This window comes from Rhinoderma darwinii, chromosome 6, assembly GCF_050947455.1.
Source record: "Rhinoderma darwinii isolate aRhiDar2 chromosome 6, aRhiDar2.hap1, whole genome shotgun sequence".
NCBI lineage: Eukaryota > Metazoa > Chordata > Amphibia > Anura > Rhinodermatidae > Rhinoderma > Rhinoderma darwinii.
The window spans coordinates 33,829,102-33,847,280 of NC_134692.1; the positions used below are offsets into that span (position 1 = coordinate 33,829,102).

At 43.2% G+C, this 18,179-nt stretch overlaps 1 protein-coding gene across 1 annotated transcript in view; it reads right to left on the reverse strand.

The window, feature by feature from the left end:
• LOC142656572 (dynein axonemal heavy chain 11-like) overlaps positions 1-18,179 on the reverse strand; it is a 271,269-nt gene that overhangs the window by 147,095 nt on the left and 105,995 nt on the right. Inside the window, exons 39-43 of the mRNA XM_075831503.1 lie at positions 16,413-16,652; positions 15,043-15,204; positions 14,364-14,557; positions 7,101-7,263; positions 797-920 (exon numbers count right to left, since the gene is read on the reverse strand). Coding sequence (XP_075687618.1) covers positions 797-920; positions 7,101-7,263; positions 14,364-14,557; positions 15,043-15,204; positions 16,413-16,652 — 883 coding nt within the window. The remainder of the gene's footprint in view (positions 1-796; positions 921-7,100; positions 7,264-14,363; positions 14,558-15,042; positions 15,205-16,412; positions 16,653-18,179) is intronic.

Below are 18,179 nucleotides of genomic sequence, written 5' to 3' on the forward strand. Positions count from 1 at the left end.
ATTCAAGCCCCAATGCCCTGTGTTCATTTAAAATGTGTTATTTCTGAACTGTTTTGATCATGAGTGTATTTAGATTTTTTTCCCTTCCTGTTTTTCTCATTTCTGGTCTCCATTATTTAAAGGCACGGGACATATTATTGTAATTTGAATATATTACATTTCTTGTATAAAAAAAAAAAAAAAATACCTGGAAATCAACCGACCCCTAAAAATATTATAAAAACAGGCTGATATGTATATAAATTATATTAACAGAATATAGAAACTAATATATAGATACTAGTTTAGAATCCCTTTAAGAAATGTACAGTACATAGCAATTAAAAACGTTCATCCTTGTGTCTTGATAGGGCACAGTCAGACGTGGCGGACAATTTCCACCGCGGATTTCGCTGCAAGTTCATGGCAAATGCGCAGTGAAACTGCGGTAAAATCCGAATATGTTACATGCAGATTTTGCCACCGATTTAGCAGCGGATTTGCCGCAGGCTTCAGCCTATGCATTGCAAAGGCTGAACTCCGCAGTGAAAATCTGCTGTTTGTTCTGCTTTCATAGTGGATTTTTTCCCGCTACATGTGGATGGGGTTTGGAAAAAGGATAATATGGCCATTCACACGGATTTTCAAAATAAGTACATCAGTCTCATCACGTCTAAGAGATCTATTTAATATTGTATGCATTTTGTATTGTGAAATCTAGTGATAGATCCTCTTTAAATTAATCAAAGTAGAGATACACTGTAGATCCTGTATTAATAGCTAGGAGAAATATATATGAAGTCGGTATTTATTGTACCTGATGCCAACATGTCATTGATTAGAACAAGGAATCTTTCATCGGGAATCTGTGCATCTGTGTGGAGGAAGACTGTGCCAATATTCTTTACACCTACTTTAAAATATAACGTAGCAATGTCGCTCTGCAGAAAGAAACCAAATGTAAGGATTATTTGTAAAAATCTGACCAAACCATGCCAACAGAGAGTTATTAGTCTTGTAACCCAGGTTGCATTTCTCACAATTTCAGTCCCACAACTTTTTTTATTGAGTCACATACTAGGAGAAGTCAATGAAACGGCACATAAGACTCACTTTGACTTCTGTTGGGCAACGTCATGCTTCCTAAAACTTGTAATCAACACATAATGTTCAACTTAATGCAAGTTTATGGAGGGGGGCAATGTTTCATAGCATATATTGCCAAGAAGCCCAGCATGGTGCCGATGGTTTGCCGTGGCAGCCGGGGGTCTACAGGAGGCCCTTAGATCTGTCCTGTCTGTATGGCTACTAAGCCTAGTAGGCAGCTTGTCAGTCTTGACAGACCAAATACACAGCAATACTAGGTCCCCTAGTAGGACTAAAAGATCTAAAACAGTCAAACAAAAAGTCAAATAAAACGTTCAGAAAAACTAATTATAAAATCTAAAGACAAACCCTTTTTCCCCCTTATAAAATGCTTTAGTATGGAAAAATTTAAATATTAAAAAAAAGTAACCGCAACGACCTGTGCTTTAAAATGAACACACTAATCTCGTACGGTGAATGCCAAACAAAGAAACAAAATAAAACACTGGTAGAAATGCTTTGTTTTTTGTGCATCTCCCCTCCCAAAAAAGGTAAAAAATCTATCAATACATTTTTTTACCCGAACGTTCAACCAATGAAAACTACAACGCGTCCCGCAAAAAATAAGCCCTAATAAAGCTCAGTCAATTGTAAAAAAAAAGTTATGGCTCTCAGACTGTAGCAACAAAAACAAATGTTTTTTTTTTGTGTGCAAAAGTAGTAAAACATAAAACAACAACAATATAAATTTAGCATTGCCGTAATCATAACAACTCGCAGAATAAAGTTAAATGGGTTGTCTCAAGATTAAAAGTTATCTCCTAACCACAGGATAGGGGACAACAGGCCGACTGCTGGGACCACAACCGATCACGAGAATGGGGGTCCCATTCCTCTGAATGAACTGAGCGGCAGGTCGCGCCTGTGAACTGACGCTCCATTCAATGTCTATGGGACAGCTGAGTACAGCGCCCAACTAGCTCCGGCAGTGCCATAGAGAATGAATGGAGCAGCAGGGTGCAAGCGTGACCTGCCGCTTCATTCATTCGGAGGAATGGGACCCTTGTTTCTCTTGATTGGTGGGGGTCCCAGTGGTCAGACCCCCACCGATCAGCATGTTATCACCTATCCTGTGGTTAGGAGATAACTTTTAATCTTGAGACAACCCTTTTAACATGTAATTTACACAGCACAGTGTATTCCTATGTAATTATCTCCCTGTCTGCTCTACCTCCTGCTAGTGATAGGTTTTTCCATGTCACACATGGAGGCAGTGAGGAGCAGCATCTCCTGGAAATACAATGAAGATACTGCACACAACACCCACGGTTAGTATAGACAGTTAGAGTCAGGAGAGGTTTATAACTTTGCAGCTAATTATTGCATGGACTCACCTATTATATCACTGCACTCCTGCTCCCTAAAATAGGGCATAAATAATCTTTCATCAGCGCTAAATGCATGGAGGGCCATACAGAGGAACAAGGAGGGTGGAGCTGGGAGGGGAGGTGTCTCATAGTTGCCAGGAGTGATTTAATTGGTGATAATGTAATCATGTAGTTCACAGGAAGTCGCCACACAGGGGAGAGTGACCTCCTGTCTACACAGGAGCATGGGCTATTTTGGTGGTCAGACTGAGATCACATGACACAACTGGGCATAATGAAATGTTCAAAATATATGAGCTGGGAAGAAATAAATGACACTGCTAGAATATTGTTGGTGAGTTAGCATGATATGTGCAAAAAAATTTTTTCTTTTTGTTTTTTTGTTTCTATAAGTCCATAAGTGGTTAAACAGGTCACATATTGAGGATCATGTATGAAAACAGAGCAAATCAAAGCAGTGTTGTTGTTATTCATAGCAACTAATTGGACTCATTAGGCAGGTGATACAGTAGGTAGAAAATGCACCATTCTTGCCAATAGTCACAATTTTCACGGGACTATCTCGAGGTGTAAAAAATGGGCAAGGATTATACTAATTTGTAATCAAAAGGGGCTTTTAATTGTTGTCGGCACTTTTTAGGCTCTAGGTCTGGTACTTAGGCTGGAATTACACTGTAGTGGAGAAACTACAAAGTGGGTTACCAAATCATATTCCCTTGCAATTTTGAAGGGAATTTATCTTTCGGAAAGTGACACGTGGCAGAATATGAAAGTGAAGTCAACACCCTGAAGTCTGTGCTAGGTGCACTTTCTCCTGCACCAACAAACAAAATACAAAGCAAAAAGAGTAGAATAAAAATAAATATGTAAGTGGATGGGTCAGATATTTATGCTGTCCTGTCTAATAGCAGCATAAAGAAGTGACAGACACGCAGATTTCAGTGGGCTGTCACTTATTAATTAATGTTAAGTAGTTATTGAGTATTTAGAAATTATACTTGGGGCCAGCACTCCAGGTATGAGTACAAGTATATTCATTTATTCACGCTCCCCCCACTGATGGACACTTTTCTACCTAAGCACAGTAATAGGGAGAAAAGTGTCAATCCGGTGCTGGAGGGCAGGGGGAGCGTCAATTAATGATTATACTTCGCTCATACTTGCGCCGCGCGCCACAAGTATAAGTTCTAAATACTAACTAACTACTTATAGGGATACTGTTGGGGTTTAGCGTCCTAAACATTCCACTCCTAAAGTTGATCGGTCTGTTCAATATTCTGCCCTATATAAAGGCAGCATAGTACAGCTACAGGTCCGTACTCCTAGTACCTAAAACAACACAAAAATATATTGTAGTTATGAGTCCACTGCTCCCCCCCTCCACTTCTCCCACCCCTCTCAGTGGTGACTTGATGACTGCTGTGCACACACACAGCAACCTGTCAATCACCAGCCTAAAAGGCGGGGGAAGATGGAGGTTGGCAGGGGTGCACTCCCCTCATCACTACTATTATCAACAGCACAATTTTCTTTTGCGCCATTTTGGCTACTAGGAGTATGGACCTGTAGTGTAGTATGCTGCCCTTACAAAGAACAGCATATTTAGCTGACAGATCCATTTTAAAACTATGTTCACACTAATGCTATAGCTTACTTGTAACAGAAGCCATGACATTGTAATGGATCCATCGTACAACAAATCCGATCTATCAATATTTTAGCATGATGCATCTTTTTACAAGATGGTAAACGTAGTGGCAACTTCATCAACATGGTGCACGCGGTATGATAAATGTAGAACAACTTGATAGGTATGTCAGACCCTTTTCTTTTCCTTATGCCATCTCATGTCTGGCATACTATACATCAATATTTTGCTCCAAAAATGGTACAATTAGTTAATAAATTAACACACCACATTTTCACCACAATTTGTGCCCAAATTCTGTTTTACTTAGTAAATCTCCCCATTATCTTTAGTTTCCATACAAGAAACAGTCAGTCTGCAGCAAAACATTGTCAACCAAGAGTTGAGGATTAAACACCTTCTGGTAACAAAGTTATGTTTCAGTGGGTAAGTTGGGTGCCATGGCAACTACTACATGCCCTCCGTCAGCTAGAGCAGACCTTTGCATAATTAAGGATGAGTTAAGAAATTGGTTTATTTGTTTTCTATAATTGTGGCACCGCTTCTTCCGCATTGACCTGTAAGTTGTTTTGAATAAACAATATTTGCAAATGCATAATTAAGTAAAGAATTCGTTTGAGGTATTGTTTACTCAAGATAAGTCTCATTGCCACCATTTTAATTGCGCTGAAGTACTGGAAATTGCATTGTTTATGTAGCACATAATAAGGAGAAAGCCTGTTCACCTGTTTGGTACCAAGAAAGCTTTGCAACGTCCAAAGGATGATGGTAATTACTCATCTGTGTCAATGTTTTATTATACGAGTAGCATGTCAAGTGAACTATTAGTTATACAGAATGTAGGTCTAACCCAGCAAAAAAGACAAAAGGAAAGAGCAAAGCTGTTCCTTTTGCTCTTAGCCCTGGTTAATGTGTCTGGTTGGGTGACATATTCAGCTAGCAATGCACGTCAGAAGCCGTGTCCACCTGTTTGCCATTGCCATCATACTGCTCCGAGTTGGAGAGTGTAAAATCCCGAAAGTGTGACGACAAACAACTGAGGACCTGATTCTACATTTTGCTTCCTTCAGGAATTTTGAGGCAGATTTTGAATTGACAGCATTATTTGACTTTTTTTTTTGCATTTTTTTAAGCCGTTGAAGCTAATGCAAAAAAAGTAGGCAAAAAAGCGCTCCAAACGAGCACCGCAGGTATTTTCTGCCTATTAATTTCAATTGGAGGTCAGAGGTGGAAACCACTTGAAGACCATCAGCCCACCACTCACAGTAAAATGACCATCAGCCCGCCACTCACAGTAAAATGACCATCAGCCCGCCTTCCACACTAAAATGACCATCCGGCCACCACTCACAGATTCCCTCTGTAGATAGTGCCACACAGCCCCTTGTAGGTAGTGCCGCACAGCCCCCTTGTAGGTAGTGCCACACAGCCCCCTTGTAGGTAGTGCCACACAGCCCCCTTGTAGGTAGTGCCACACAGCCCCCTTGTAGATAGCCCCCCCTTCCTGTAGATAGCACTGCTGTAGCTACCTGAAGGAGCGGAATCCCCCTGTCGCCGGGGATTCCGCTCCAGGACGGAGAGCTTGATGTCTCTGTCCATATATGGACAGTGACATCAGGGGCAACTCCTGAAGCGGAATCCCCGTCCACAGCATTGCCGATACTGTGACCGGAGATACCAGTCCAGGAGAAGCCCTTGACGTCACTGTCCATAAACGGACAGAGACGTCAGGGGCTTCTACTGGATTGGAATCCCCAACGCTGTGACCGGGGATTCCACTCCAGGAGAAGCCCCTGACTTCTCTGTCCGTTTATGGACAGTGACGTTAAGGACTTCTCAAGGAGAGGTATACCGGGTCACAGCGTCGGCAATGCTGCGGATGGGGATTCCGCTTCAGGGGTTGCCCTGATGTCACTGTCCATATATGGACAGAGACATCAAGCGCTCTGTCCAGGAGCGGAATCCCCGGCCACAGGGGGATTCCGCTCCTTCAGGTAGCTACAGTGGTGCTATCTACAGGAAGGGGGCTATCTACAAGGGGGCTGTAGGCTGTATCAGGGAGATACAGCGGCGCTATTAGATAGCAGAGCAGGAAGATACCTCCCTGCTCTGCTATAGTGCTCAATAGTATCTGCATTCTAAGGATGCAGATACTATTGAATGCAGCAGCAGCGGCTGGTAGCAGCGCCGCCGGCCATGGGGGGGGGCCAGTCCCGACAGGCGCCCTCATGACATGTGTCGCCGCTAGCGACGCCACTGAGAGAAGAAGCGCCCGGGCGGAAATGCAGTTGCTCAGTCACCGGGCCCGGGTGCTTCTGAAACAAGCAGGGGAAGGGAGCCAGCGCAGCGCCCCCTCCCACCTGCTGGAGTGATGCGCCCTGTGCAATGGCACAGGTCGCACACCCCTAAGGCCGGCCCTGATTGTGGTCAATTCTGAGGACTGGATCTAGTGGGTACCCTACAGCATAGTTTTGGCTCTGCCTATCTGCTTCCTGTCAAGTTCAGCCTGTTCACCTCCTGCCAGTACTGCCAGTCCACCTTCTTCATACTGCCTGTCCTCCTGCTCATCCATTGAATCTAGATTTCTGACTCAATAATGCCATAAGCTCTCACCATGGTTGGTCTGTAAAGGTTGTTGTTTTGGATGACAACACCATAAGTTAAAACAACAAATCGACAATAGATCTCTTCCTTGACCTGTGGCCTGGTCTGGGCTACTATTGATGGGATGTTGTTTGACATTAACGACTTTCCAACAACTGGACCCGAACCCGACTGAAAAAATCCAGCACAGCAGATAAACTTTTCCTTAGATATTTGTCTTATGTCATGAATAGGCGCCGACAGTCGGAAGAAAATAATCTAGCTTGGCTTTTTCAGCCGTCCAAAATCTATAGTGTATGGTCAGCTTAATTGTATAGAAAACCGATAATTTTTCATAGGTTACAGAAAATACTTGTAATTCTACTGTCATAATTGAAAGACCTGTTATGTCTTACCCGGAGATCATTGATGCTATAGCCTTTACGAAGGGTGATTTGGAAAACCTCAAGTGAACTGAGAAATGCTGCCAAGCGACACAAGCTTTGCTTGCCACTACCTCCAACTCCAATCAGCAGTGCATTTCCGTATGGGAACTCCAAAATTCGACTAATGCGGCATCTAAAATTGAAAAATCAAGGGCAACAATCATGAATCTTTGAGCGTATTTCTTAACGCACTATACACCGTTTTTCAATATGACATTCATTTATGATTGAAGTAAAATTAGTAACTGACAGAGCTGGAAGGTGACACCAGCGAATCTACATATTCTTGTGTAGATCTGGCGATGTTATTCACATTCAGGGCTAGCAGGAAACATCAAATTTGTATGTGCCATCCGCACTTCTGGTCCGAGTTGCCAGGGAAATAATAATAATAATCTTTATTTATATAGCGCCAACATATTACTCAGCACTTTACAATTTAGAGGGAACATAAAACAAACAATATCAGACATTACATAGTGACAAACCTCATTTACAATTCAAACCAGAGGAGTGAGGACCCTGCTCGCAAGAGCTTACAATCTATGAGAAAATAAGGGAGACACAAAGTGTCAAGTTGTTTGTTCAGTACAATGGTCCAGCCATCTTTTATACACATAGGGTGGTAACATAAAGCTGCATGAGCCGGTCACCAGCCAGTATATGTGTATGACGGACATGAACTGCAGGTACGGTGCAAGGAGTGTGAGGGAATCTTATTCTAATGACTAATGGGGCCAAGGAAAGAAGGAATGTTATAGGCCTGTCTAAAAAGATGTGTTTTTAGGGCACGTTTAAAACTGTGGATATTGGGAATTAATCTGATTGTTTGTGGTAGGGCTTTCCAGAGGACGGGTGCAGCACGAGAAAAGTCTTGGAGACGGGAGTGGGAGGTTCGGATTATGGAGGATTTTGATCTAAGGTCGTTGGCAAGGAAGATGGCGTACGGGAGTATTGGCCTAGTTCACACAGAGTTTTTTTAGCAATGTATTTGACGCGGAAACCGTGGCAAAAAACAGACAAAATCACCTTCCACTGATATCAATGGGAGGCAAAGGCGTTTTTTTCCTGTGAGTGGAAAAAAAAACGCTTGCGGGAAGAAAAAGCGTCATGCTCTTTCTTCAGGCATTTCCATCTCTGACATGCCATTTACACCAATGGGAGGCAGAGAAAGCAGTTTTCGCTGCATATTTTTTGCCCGCGGCGCTCAATTTTTTGCCCTCTAAAGAGCGTGCATGCAGGTCAAAATCTGCCTCAAAATTCCTGAAGGAATTTTGAGCCACATTTTTATGTCTGCAAAAAACTCTGTCTGAACCAGGCCTTAGATTATGGATTTCAAGGTAAATACGTTATTACAAGTTAGAACTTTTTTTATTTTTATACTGAAAGGGGATTTGTGTCTACCTGCCAAAGTTTTCCTTTAAAGTAGGCCTGTCAGTGCTCACATGCAGGGCCGGCCATAAGAGTGTGTGACTTGTGCAGTCGCACATGGCGCATCAGCTACTTATGCTGATGGGGGTGCCACAGATGGTCTGGCACCTGAGGCGTGTGAGCACCACATATCCTAATATTAGTTATATTACAGTAATATTTAGATGTTGTATAACACTGTTATTAGATGGCTTTATGTCTGAGGCTGGTATTTGGTCATATTATGTTGGTATTATTTAAGCACTGTATGGCGGTATTTACTTACGCATTGTGTGGCACTGCTACTTAGGCGCTGTACAGTATATTATTTTTGCAGTGTATGGTAATGGCAGAATTGTATAACTTTGTTATTTAGGCAACTGTATGGAAGTGTTATTTGGCCAAGGTATGGCACTTGGGCACCATACTGTGTAGCAGTACACCACATTCGGTGGTGTGGGTGCCAAAACGGGGTACCATCCTGCATAAGACCGGCCCTGCTCACATGCTCTACTGTACAATTTCCATCAAGAATCTATAGCGCCACTAAGAAGATTCATACTCGCTACTCAGTGCTAGCGAGTCCAGTCTGGGTCACAAATGGAGGAGGTAGGGGTGCCATTTGTAGTTTTGAAACTAACATGCCCTGCCTTTAAATTTATTTGTACAACCAATCAGATGTCGTGTCCAAGTTGATGACAATTATGTAATCAAATATAACTATTCACACTGTGCGTTATGCGCGCGCAAAAAATGCAGCGTTTTGCGCGCGTTGCAGTTCCGTGTGGCATCAGTGTTTGGTGCGTGGTTGCGTGGTTTTTGCACGTATGGCCTCGTTATGACACATGGTTTTAATGTTTAGAAACATAAATGAAGGCGGTAATTTTATTATTTCCTTCATTTCGTCAAAAACAGTAGCGTGAATCACGTGCGGCACATGGAAATGCGTCCGTGTGCCGTGCGCGATTTTCACGCACCCATTGACTTCAATGGGTGCGTGATAAGCAAAAAACACTCAAGTATAGGACATGTCGTGAGTTTTACGCAGCGGACACACGCTGCGTGAAAAACACGGAATGTCTGAACGGCCCCATTGTTTGGAGGGGATGTGGAGGAGGCCAATTAAGAATATGTATTATAAAAAAATATTGGTATGGGTTAGGCCTCGTTCACATCAGCGTCAGGTTCCGTTCATGGGTTCCGTTAGACCTTTCCGTAGGAGGAACCCATGAACGGAAAGACAAACGTAAACCATAGCTTCCGTTTGCATTACCATTGATTTCAATGGTAATGCTTCCGTTTCAATTGGTTTCCATTTGTCTCCATTCTATGAGGGTTCCGTTTTTAAGCGGAAAAAATAACATAATTGACTATGCTATTGTTTCCGCTAAAAAACGGAAACCTTACGGAACGAAGTCAAACGGAAACCATTTGCAATGGAAGCATTGAAATCAATGGTATTGCAAAAGGAAGCTATGGTTTCCTTTATGGGTTCCTCCGACGGAAAGGTCTAATGGAACCCGATCATGATGTGAATGAGGCCTTAGTGGGAGGTGCAGGGGTCAATTAAATGAATGATTGCTCATCCGACAGTTATTACATTGAACTTCAGGCACCAAGAATGTTGGGGAACATTCTCAGGCCTCATTTACACGAGCGTATTATACGCGCGTGCGACGCGCGTGCTTTTCACGCGTGTCGTACGCACCTATAATAGTCTATGGGGCTGTTTAGACGATGCGTGATTTTTGCGCTGCGTGAGTGCGTTGCGTAAAACTCACGACATGTTCTATATTCTTGCGTTTTTCACGCAACACGCACCCATTGACTTCAATGGGTGCGTGAAAACAACGCATGCCACACTGACGGTCCTGCGTTGCATGCGCGAAAATCACGCAAGAGCTGTCAAACTCCTGAATGTAAACAGAAAAGCACCACGTGCTTTTCTGGTTACAAACATCCAAACGGAGTGTCAAATTCGAGATGAGCGCACCGAACTTCACCGGGTTCGGCCAAACTCGTTTTGACCGAAACCGGTAAAAAATGTTCGGGTACGCGACGTCAGGAGACAGTCACTGTCCACGGTGCTGAAAGCGTTAAACTGGTTCAGCACCATGGACAGTGACTTCCGCTCCGAAAATCCATGAACCTGTAAAAAAAAAAAAAAGTTCTGACTTACCGATAACTCCGGTCCGACCTCCCGGGATGACAGTTAAGTCCAAGTGACAGCTGCAGCCAATCACAGGCCAAGCACAGGCTGCAGCCAATCACAGGCCAAGCACAGGCTGCAGCCAATCACAGGCTGCAGCGGTCTCATGGACTGCGGCGTCATCCTGGGAGGTGGTGCCGGATGACAAGAGTGGGACGCGTCACCAAGGCAACGGCCGGGAGCCCGGACTGGGGGAAGCAGGAAGTTCTTGGTAAGTATGAAAGTCTTTTTTTATTCACAGGTTGGTGTATATTGTGTTCGGCATTCACTGTCGAGGGTGCTGAAAGAGTTACTGCCGATCAGTTAGCTCTTTCAGCACCTTGGACAGTGACGGGCGTCGACTAGCCTCATCTCTATGATGGCGGCTGCGCGAAAATCACGCAGCCGCGCATCATACACGGATGACACACGGAGCTGCCAAGTGCCTTTTGCGCGCGCAAAACGCAGCGTTTTTTGCGCGCGCAAAACGCACACGCTCGTGTAAATGAGGCCTTAGGCCTCATTTACACGAGCGTGTGCGTTTTGCGCACGCAAAAAAATGCAGCGTTTTGCGTGCGCAAAAGGCACTTGACAGCTCCGTGTGTCATCAGTGTATGATGCGCGGCTGCGTGATTTTCGCGCAGCCGCCATCATAGAGATGAGGCTAGTCGACGTCAGTCACTGTCCAGGGTGCTGAGTTTACTGATCGGCAGTAACTCTTTCAGCACCCTCGACAGTGAATTCCGATCACCATATCGAGTAACCTGTTTAAAAAAAAAGAGGTTCGTACTTACCGAGAACTTCGTGGCCGTTGCCTTGGTGACGCGTCCTTGGTGACGCGTCCTTGGTGACGCGCCTCTCTTGACATCTGGCCCCACCTCCCTGGATGACGCGGCAGTCCATGTGACCGCTACAGCCTGTGCTTGGCTTGTGATTGGCTGCAGCTGTCACTTGGACTGAATTGTCATCCCGGGAGGTCAGACTGGAGGAAGAAGCCGGGAGTTATCGGTAAGTCAGAACTTTTTTTTTTTTTTACACGTTCATGTATATTGGGATCGGAAGTCACTGTCTAGGGTGCTGAAACAGTTTAACTCTTTCAGCACCCTGGACAGTGACTGTCTCCTGCCGGGTTCGGTCAAAACGAGTTCGGCCGAACCCGGTGAAGTTCGGTTCGCTCATCTCTAAGACACTCCGTTCGGATGTTTGTAAACAGAAAAGCACGTGGTGCTTTTCTGTTTACATTCAGTTTGACAGCTCTTGCGCGAATCACGCAGTTCGCACGGAAGTAATTCCGTGCGACCTTCGTGGTTTTCACGCACCCATTGACTTCAATGGGTGCGTGATGCGCGAAAAACGCAGATTTTTAGAACATGTCGTGAGTTTTTTTCAGCGCACTCACGCTGAGCAAAACTCACGGACTGTCTGCATGCCCCCATAGACTTGTATAGGTCCGTGCGACCCGCGTGAAAAGTACGCGAGTCGCACGGAGGTATATCACGTTCGTGTAAATGAGGCCTTATGTTGAAAAGGGCCACTTAACCATCATAACAAGCCACATCAGGTTTTTTGGGTTTTTTCTTGTAAATAAGAAAGGAGCTACAATTTTAACACAAATGGTCATAATTCAACAAAAATCTATTTTCTCATAGAGGTTATATGGTAAAAAAAAAGCTGAATGTATTCAGGTCATTCATAATCGATTATCTGTGCTTCAGCTGTAAAACTCTATGATGCGTGTAAATATTGGGTGCACATGGAATAGTTTGTTTATCGGAGACAGAAATGATAATATGGTGGCACCAGTTCGTTAAAACATATTGGTATAAGAATATATGTATAAGGCCTTATTCAGACGAACGGGAAATACGTCGGTGCAACGCGCGTGATTTTCATGCGCGTCGCACGGACCTATATTAGTCTATGGGTCTGTGCAGACATGTGCCTGATTTTTCAGCGTGAGTCTGCTGAAAAAAAGTCACGACATGTCCGTTCTTTGGGCGTTTTTCGCGCATCACACACCCATTGAAGTCAAGGGGTGCGTGAAAACCACGCATGTCACACGGAAGCACTTCCGTGCGAACAGCGTGATTCGTGCAACAGCTGTCAAAAGGATGAATGAAAACAGAAAAGCACCACGTGCTTTTCTGTTTACAAACATCCAAACGGAGTGTCATAATGATGGCGGCTGCGCGAAAAGCACGCAGCCGCGCATCATATGCTGAGACCACACGGAGCTGTTAATCCAGCCTAATATATATAAGTTCATCCACACTTATACATATTGGTATAAGAATATATATAATTTATATAATAATTTTAACTAATTAACTTGTCATATAATACAATGAACTGATAATATATTACCAGTGTGGACTATTAGGCAGACATGCTTTAATAGCATTTCCGTTCTGGCACTTTTCAGGAGAACATGGAAACACTATGGGGAGCTACTGCTCTGCTCTGTTAACCGCATTCAGAGGTCTGCTTTAGGGTATGTTCACACGCACTAATTACGGACGTAATTCGGGCGTTTTTGCCCTGAATTACGTCCGAGAAATGCGCCTCGATAGCGTTGACAAACATCTGCCCATTGAAAGCAATGGGCTGACGTTTGTCTGTTCACACGAGGCGTATATTTACGCGCCGCTGTCAAATGACGGCGCGTAAATTGACGCCCACGTCAAAGAAGTGACCTGTCACTTCTTTAGGCGTAATTGGAGCCGTTATTCATTGACTCCAATGAAAAGCAGTGCCAATTACGTCCGTAATGGATGCGGCGTTCAAGCGCCTGCACATGCCGTTACGGCTGAAATTACGGGGATGTTTCCTCCTGAAAACATCCCCGTAATTTCAGCCGTTACAGCTGCCACAAACCTTAGGAACCTGTGAACAGGAGGGGATTCATTCACTTCTATGGGAGAGTTTTCTAGGTATGCTCTGTGACTAGTGCAGAGGTCACTGTGCAGAGAGGGAGAGGAGGGGAGCTGTGTTCATCACCTGCTGTCAATGGTGGATCCTGTATTATCTATATAGAGGCGTTACCTTGTCATTGTAATCCTGCCTGTGATGATAATGACATGACTGCTGAGAAGTGATCTCTACAGAAACTGCTGAGAAGTGATCTCTACAGAACAGGAAGGGTCAGTCTATTGTGGGGCTCAGTGGAAGAGAGTGAAAACGGCAAGATTTCAGGAATTTCTTTTAAATTATTAACAGTGACATAGAAAATTGGAAAACATAACACCAAAATGATTTATAAAATATTTAGAACATAAAAATATGATTTAAACAATAGGTAATTTTCTTATGACACATGCCCTAGGAACTAAAACGGTTCCTCTAGTTTTAGACTGTTGGAATAGGTGGCAGGCAGAGGAGCCCCCTGTATTATCCTTCCCAAAATGTCTGGCATTAATAAGGTATAAGGTTAAATTCACACACGGCAGATTTGTTGCAGAAATTTCTGCAAGCCTCATTTAGATTAATGGGACAATCGCAGAAATTTCTGCAACAAATCTGCCGTGTGTGAATTCACCTGAAACGTAACAGTAATTGCTCTTTAAAATTCCCAGTGTACGAAACTTTCGCCAATATATAAAGTTCAGAATAATTTTTCCATTTCACAAGAAACTCACATGTGTTGTATAGCTTCTTCAAACAGAACCAGGTTCATTGCAGCGTGAATTTCATTATAGTGCTCCAGAGCATCTGACAGAATTCTTGTCAGCTTTTCCCAGTCGGATATTGGGAAATAACGTGGTTCTCCAACGCCATGAGCAAAATGGCAATAAAGTAAAGGCTTATTAATGAACATATGTTCATCCACACCCTGCAGGGTAAATAATATGATGAAGTAAATCGGGGTGATTGAATGATAAAGATACTTGTGTTTTCATTCCTTATATGTATATACAATTGGCTATTTTGCTGAAAAAATAATTTCAACCATACTTCTGTATAGGGATGTGTGTATGTAAAGAAGCACAAGAAGAGCCTATAGTATAATGTTGTGTCTTTTTTTTATTTTTTTTATTAACAATACACAACACAATCTACTATACACAGAAACACGTGCAAATGGACTAATATTCACTGTCAACAGGAAAGTTCTAGTTGGTTGAATTTAGAGGTCAATGGATACTTTGGGTGACAGTTTTTAGTTTTATTGTAGTTTTATCCTTAAAGCTACACGATTGACAATTTCAAAGAACCAACAATGACAACAACACCAAAAACATATCCAATGTCCAATCAAATTCAGATTTTTACATTCTAACACTAAATACAAACAAATTGACTCAGTCAGTAACATACCTCAAAAAATCTTTTGGCCGTGTCAATGAGCACTTTTTTAAAATGCTCTATATCCTTCTCTTCCATGAGTTTATCGGAGTACACTCTGCATGATTCATGTAGCCACAAGTGGGCTAAATCGCTAGAGAAACGGATGCACTCAGGTGATGCAAAAAGCATTCCCTGTATAATTAAGTAAATAATACACAATTACAGAAATTATTTTATTTACAGACCTAGACTTATGACAACCCATCAGTAATATTCAACATACAGGGACAGGAAGGGTAGAGCCAGATTAAGGGTAGGGCTTCATGGCGAGCTATCTCACTATAAATGAACAGATTTTATAATGTATATAGATTTTATATAGCGTGTCATCATGAGATCCAGTAACATGTGAAGTCAATGGCAGTAAGGTGATTGGCTCGAGGATATCCACATTACACTCCTGTCCTGATCAGTTCTTTGTTGCTGACTAGCCATATGAGACCTTTAACAGGGTTAGGACATAAAGACATTGTGGGGGGGGGGGGGCGGTCCCCTGCTTGGAATCTTCTTTTATGAGCCAATGTTGATAGCTGGTGCAAAGAACGGCTCCCATTCCGGCAATCAGCTGTGATCACCAAGGGAAGCTGTAGGCGGCCCCCCCATTTCTCTAGTGAAAATACAGGACAAAGGTGGTATTATATGGCGCCCAATGAGTTTTCAGCTTCCAATGAGTTCTCATTTAGAAAACAGGGTTGTCCAGATGGGACAACAATTTTAAGATAAAAATTAGGTTGGACAATCTTCTGATAGGATGAGTATAATCCAACCAAGTGTTCTATTTCTCCGAAAAAATAAAGTGAAATAATATTATTTCACCTTCATTGCATACTTATACGCAAAACTATGTTATTATTTAAGACCCTATCCCACTTCAAGTCAATAGAACAATAACTGAGCGGTAGGCAGGAGCCATTTATACTTACATTATGATATCTGTCCATCATGTTTAGATACTGTACATTTTTGCCATTGTTAGTGTTTATGGTTTGTTAAGGGTCTGAGCTATAAGATGTCTCTTTATAGAGAGGCAAGTTAGACCTCATTCACATCTGTGTTGGAGGCTCCGTTAAGGGCCCGTGTCACACATCTGCCCAAAAATACCAGAAACAATAGCGCAGTATGTTGCGCTATTGTTTCCAGGAAAACCACGATCAACCCGATGGAACCCGTTAACGTTAATGGGTTTCATCGGCTGCCATTTGTTCCATGGATGCCGCGCTTCCGGTTATTCCCTTGTTCTGGTCCTTTGACGGAGCAGAACAATGGAATATAAAGCGCAGGTGTCTTGACTGACATTAATCATGATCTCTAGCCCATAAAAAAATATATATTAATATTACCTGAAAGATTTGCGTTAAATCCCTCAGATTAAATACATAATGGAATCTTATCGCAGTTGGGAGAAAATTCTGGGTCATCTTGTAATGGAGACAAATTGAAGCTTGTATCAGTGTCGACACAGACTTGACCACGCTATAACTGAAGCCTCCATGTTGGAAATGTGCGCTGATTATCCTGCTGTAGATAGTAGTTAAAGCTTCCATATCCGGAAAGTGCACAGAAAATACGGAGAAGTGTCTCTGAAAAGTTTAACACAAAGCATTCTGTCATTCTTATGAAAACTTGCAAATGGGCAGACTGACCCTTTGGGCATGACCACACGTGGCGGATTTCCTCCGCAACTGTCCGCATCAATGCCGCACAGAATCTGCGTTGCAGATTCTGCTGCGGATCTGCACAAAATGTGCAGTAAATTGATGCGGACTAGCTGCTGCGGACTGCGGTAAAAGTACTTCCCTTCTCCCTATCAGTGCAGGATAGAGAGAAGGGACAGCACTTTCCCTTGTGAAAGTCAAAGAAATTCATACTTACCGCCCGTTGTCTTGGTGACGCGTCCCTCCTTCGGCATCCAGCCCGATCTCCCTGGATGACGCGGCAGTCCATGTGACCGCTGCAGCCTGTTATTAGCCTGTGATTGGCTGCAGCCGTCACTTAGACTGAAACGTCATCCTGGGAGGCCGGACTGGAGACAGAAGCAGGGAGTTCTCGGTAAGTATGAACTTAATTTTTTTTTACAGATACATGTATATTGGGATCGGTAGTCACTGTCCCGGGTGCAGAAACAGTTACTGCCGATCGCTTAACTCTTTCAGCGCCCTGGACAGTGACTATTTACAGACGTCTCCTAGCAACGCTCCCGTCATTACGGGAGCCCCATTGACTTCCTCAGTCTGGCTGTAGACCTAGAAATACATAGGTCCAGCCAGAATGAAGAAATGTCAAGTAAAAAAAGCAAGACGCATCCGCAGCACACATGACATGTGCATGACAGCTGCGGACTTCATTGCGGAACTTAGAATCTCCATTGAAGTCAATGGAGAAATTCCGCCATGAGTCCGCCACTGCTCCGCAACAGACAGAGCATGCTGCGGACACCAAATTCCGCTCCGCAGCCTATGCTCCGCAGCGGAATTTTACGCCTCGTCTAAACGAACACTGCTAAATTAAAGTGTAAGTCAATGGACAAACGGCTCCGCTGCGGATTAACGCTGCGGAGTGTCCGCAGCGGAATTTAAGTGAAATTCAGCCACGTGTGAACCCAGCCTTTGGGCATTAGAGTATGTGCTATTAAAATGCACGTTATTAATCCAAATCAAGTGTTTACAGTGGTTGGTGAGCGGCCCATGATCCATGACCATTAATGCCCGGTAGCCCAGATCACTCTCAACCCACCCATACTAGTAAATAAATAAATGTAGCAACTAGTTAGGTCATTGCTATTCTTTGGTCATGTGTGTAATGCCATGGACAATATCTTTTTAGTTTTCATTCTGTTATTTAATATTACAATGCAACTATGTTAATTTGCAAAAGAATTGTACCTAAAGATAAACGAATCTATGGAAACTCGCCCTATCATTGAATTCTCCATTAAGGAGCCGTATTCCTTATATAAGACAATGAAATGCAAAAAGGAATTCATATTTTAGCCTCCATTGTCTTACATACGATACGGCTCCATAATAAGAAATGTATCCATTGGCAAAACATTGACCAAGAAAATGTTCACAAATTCCATACACATTAAAGGGGGATTCCACCTAAAC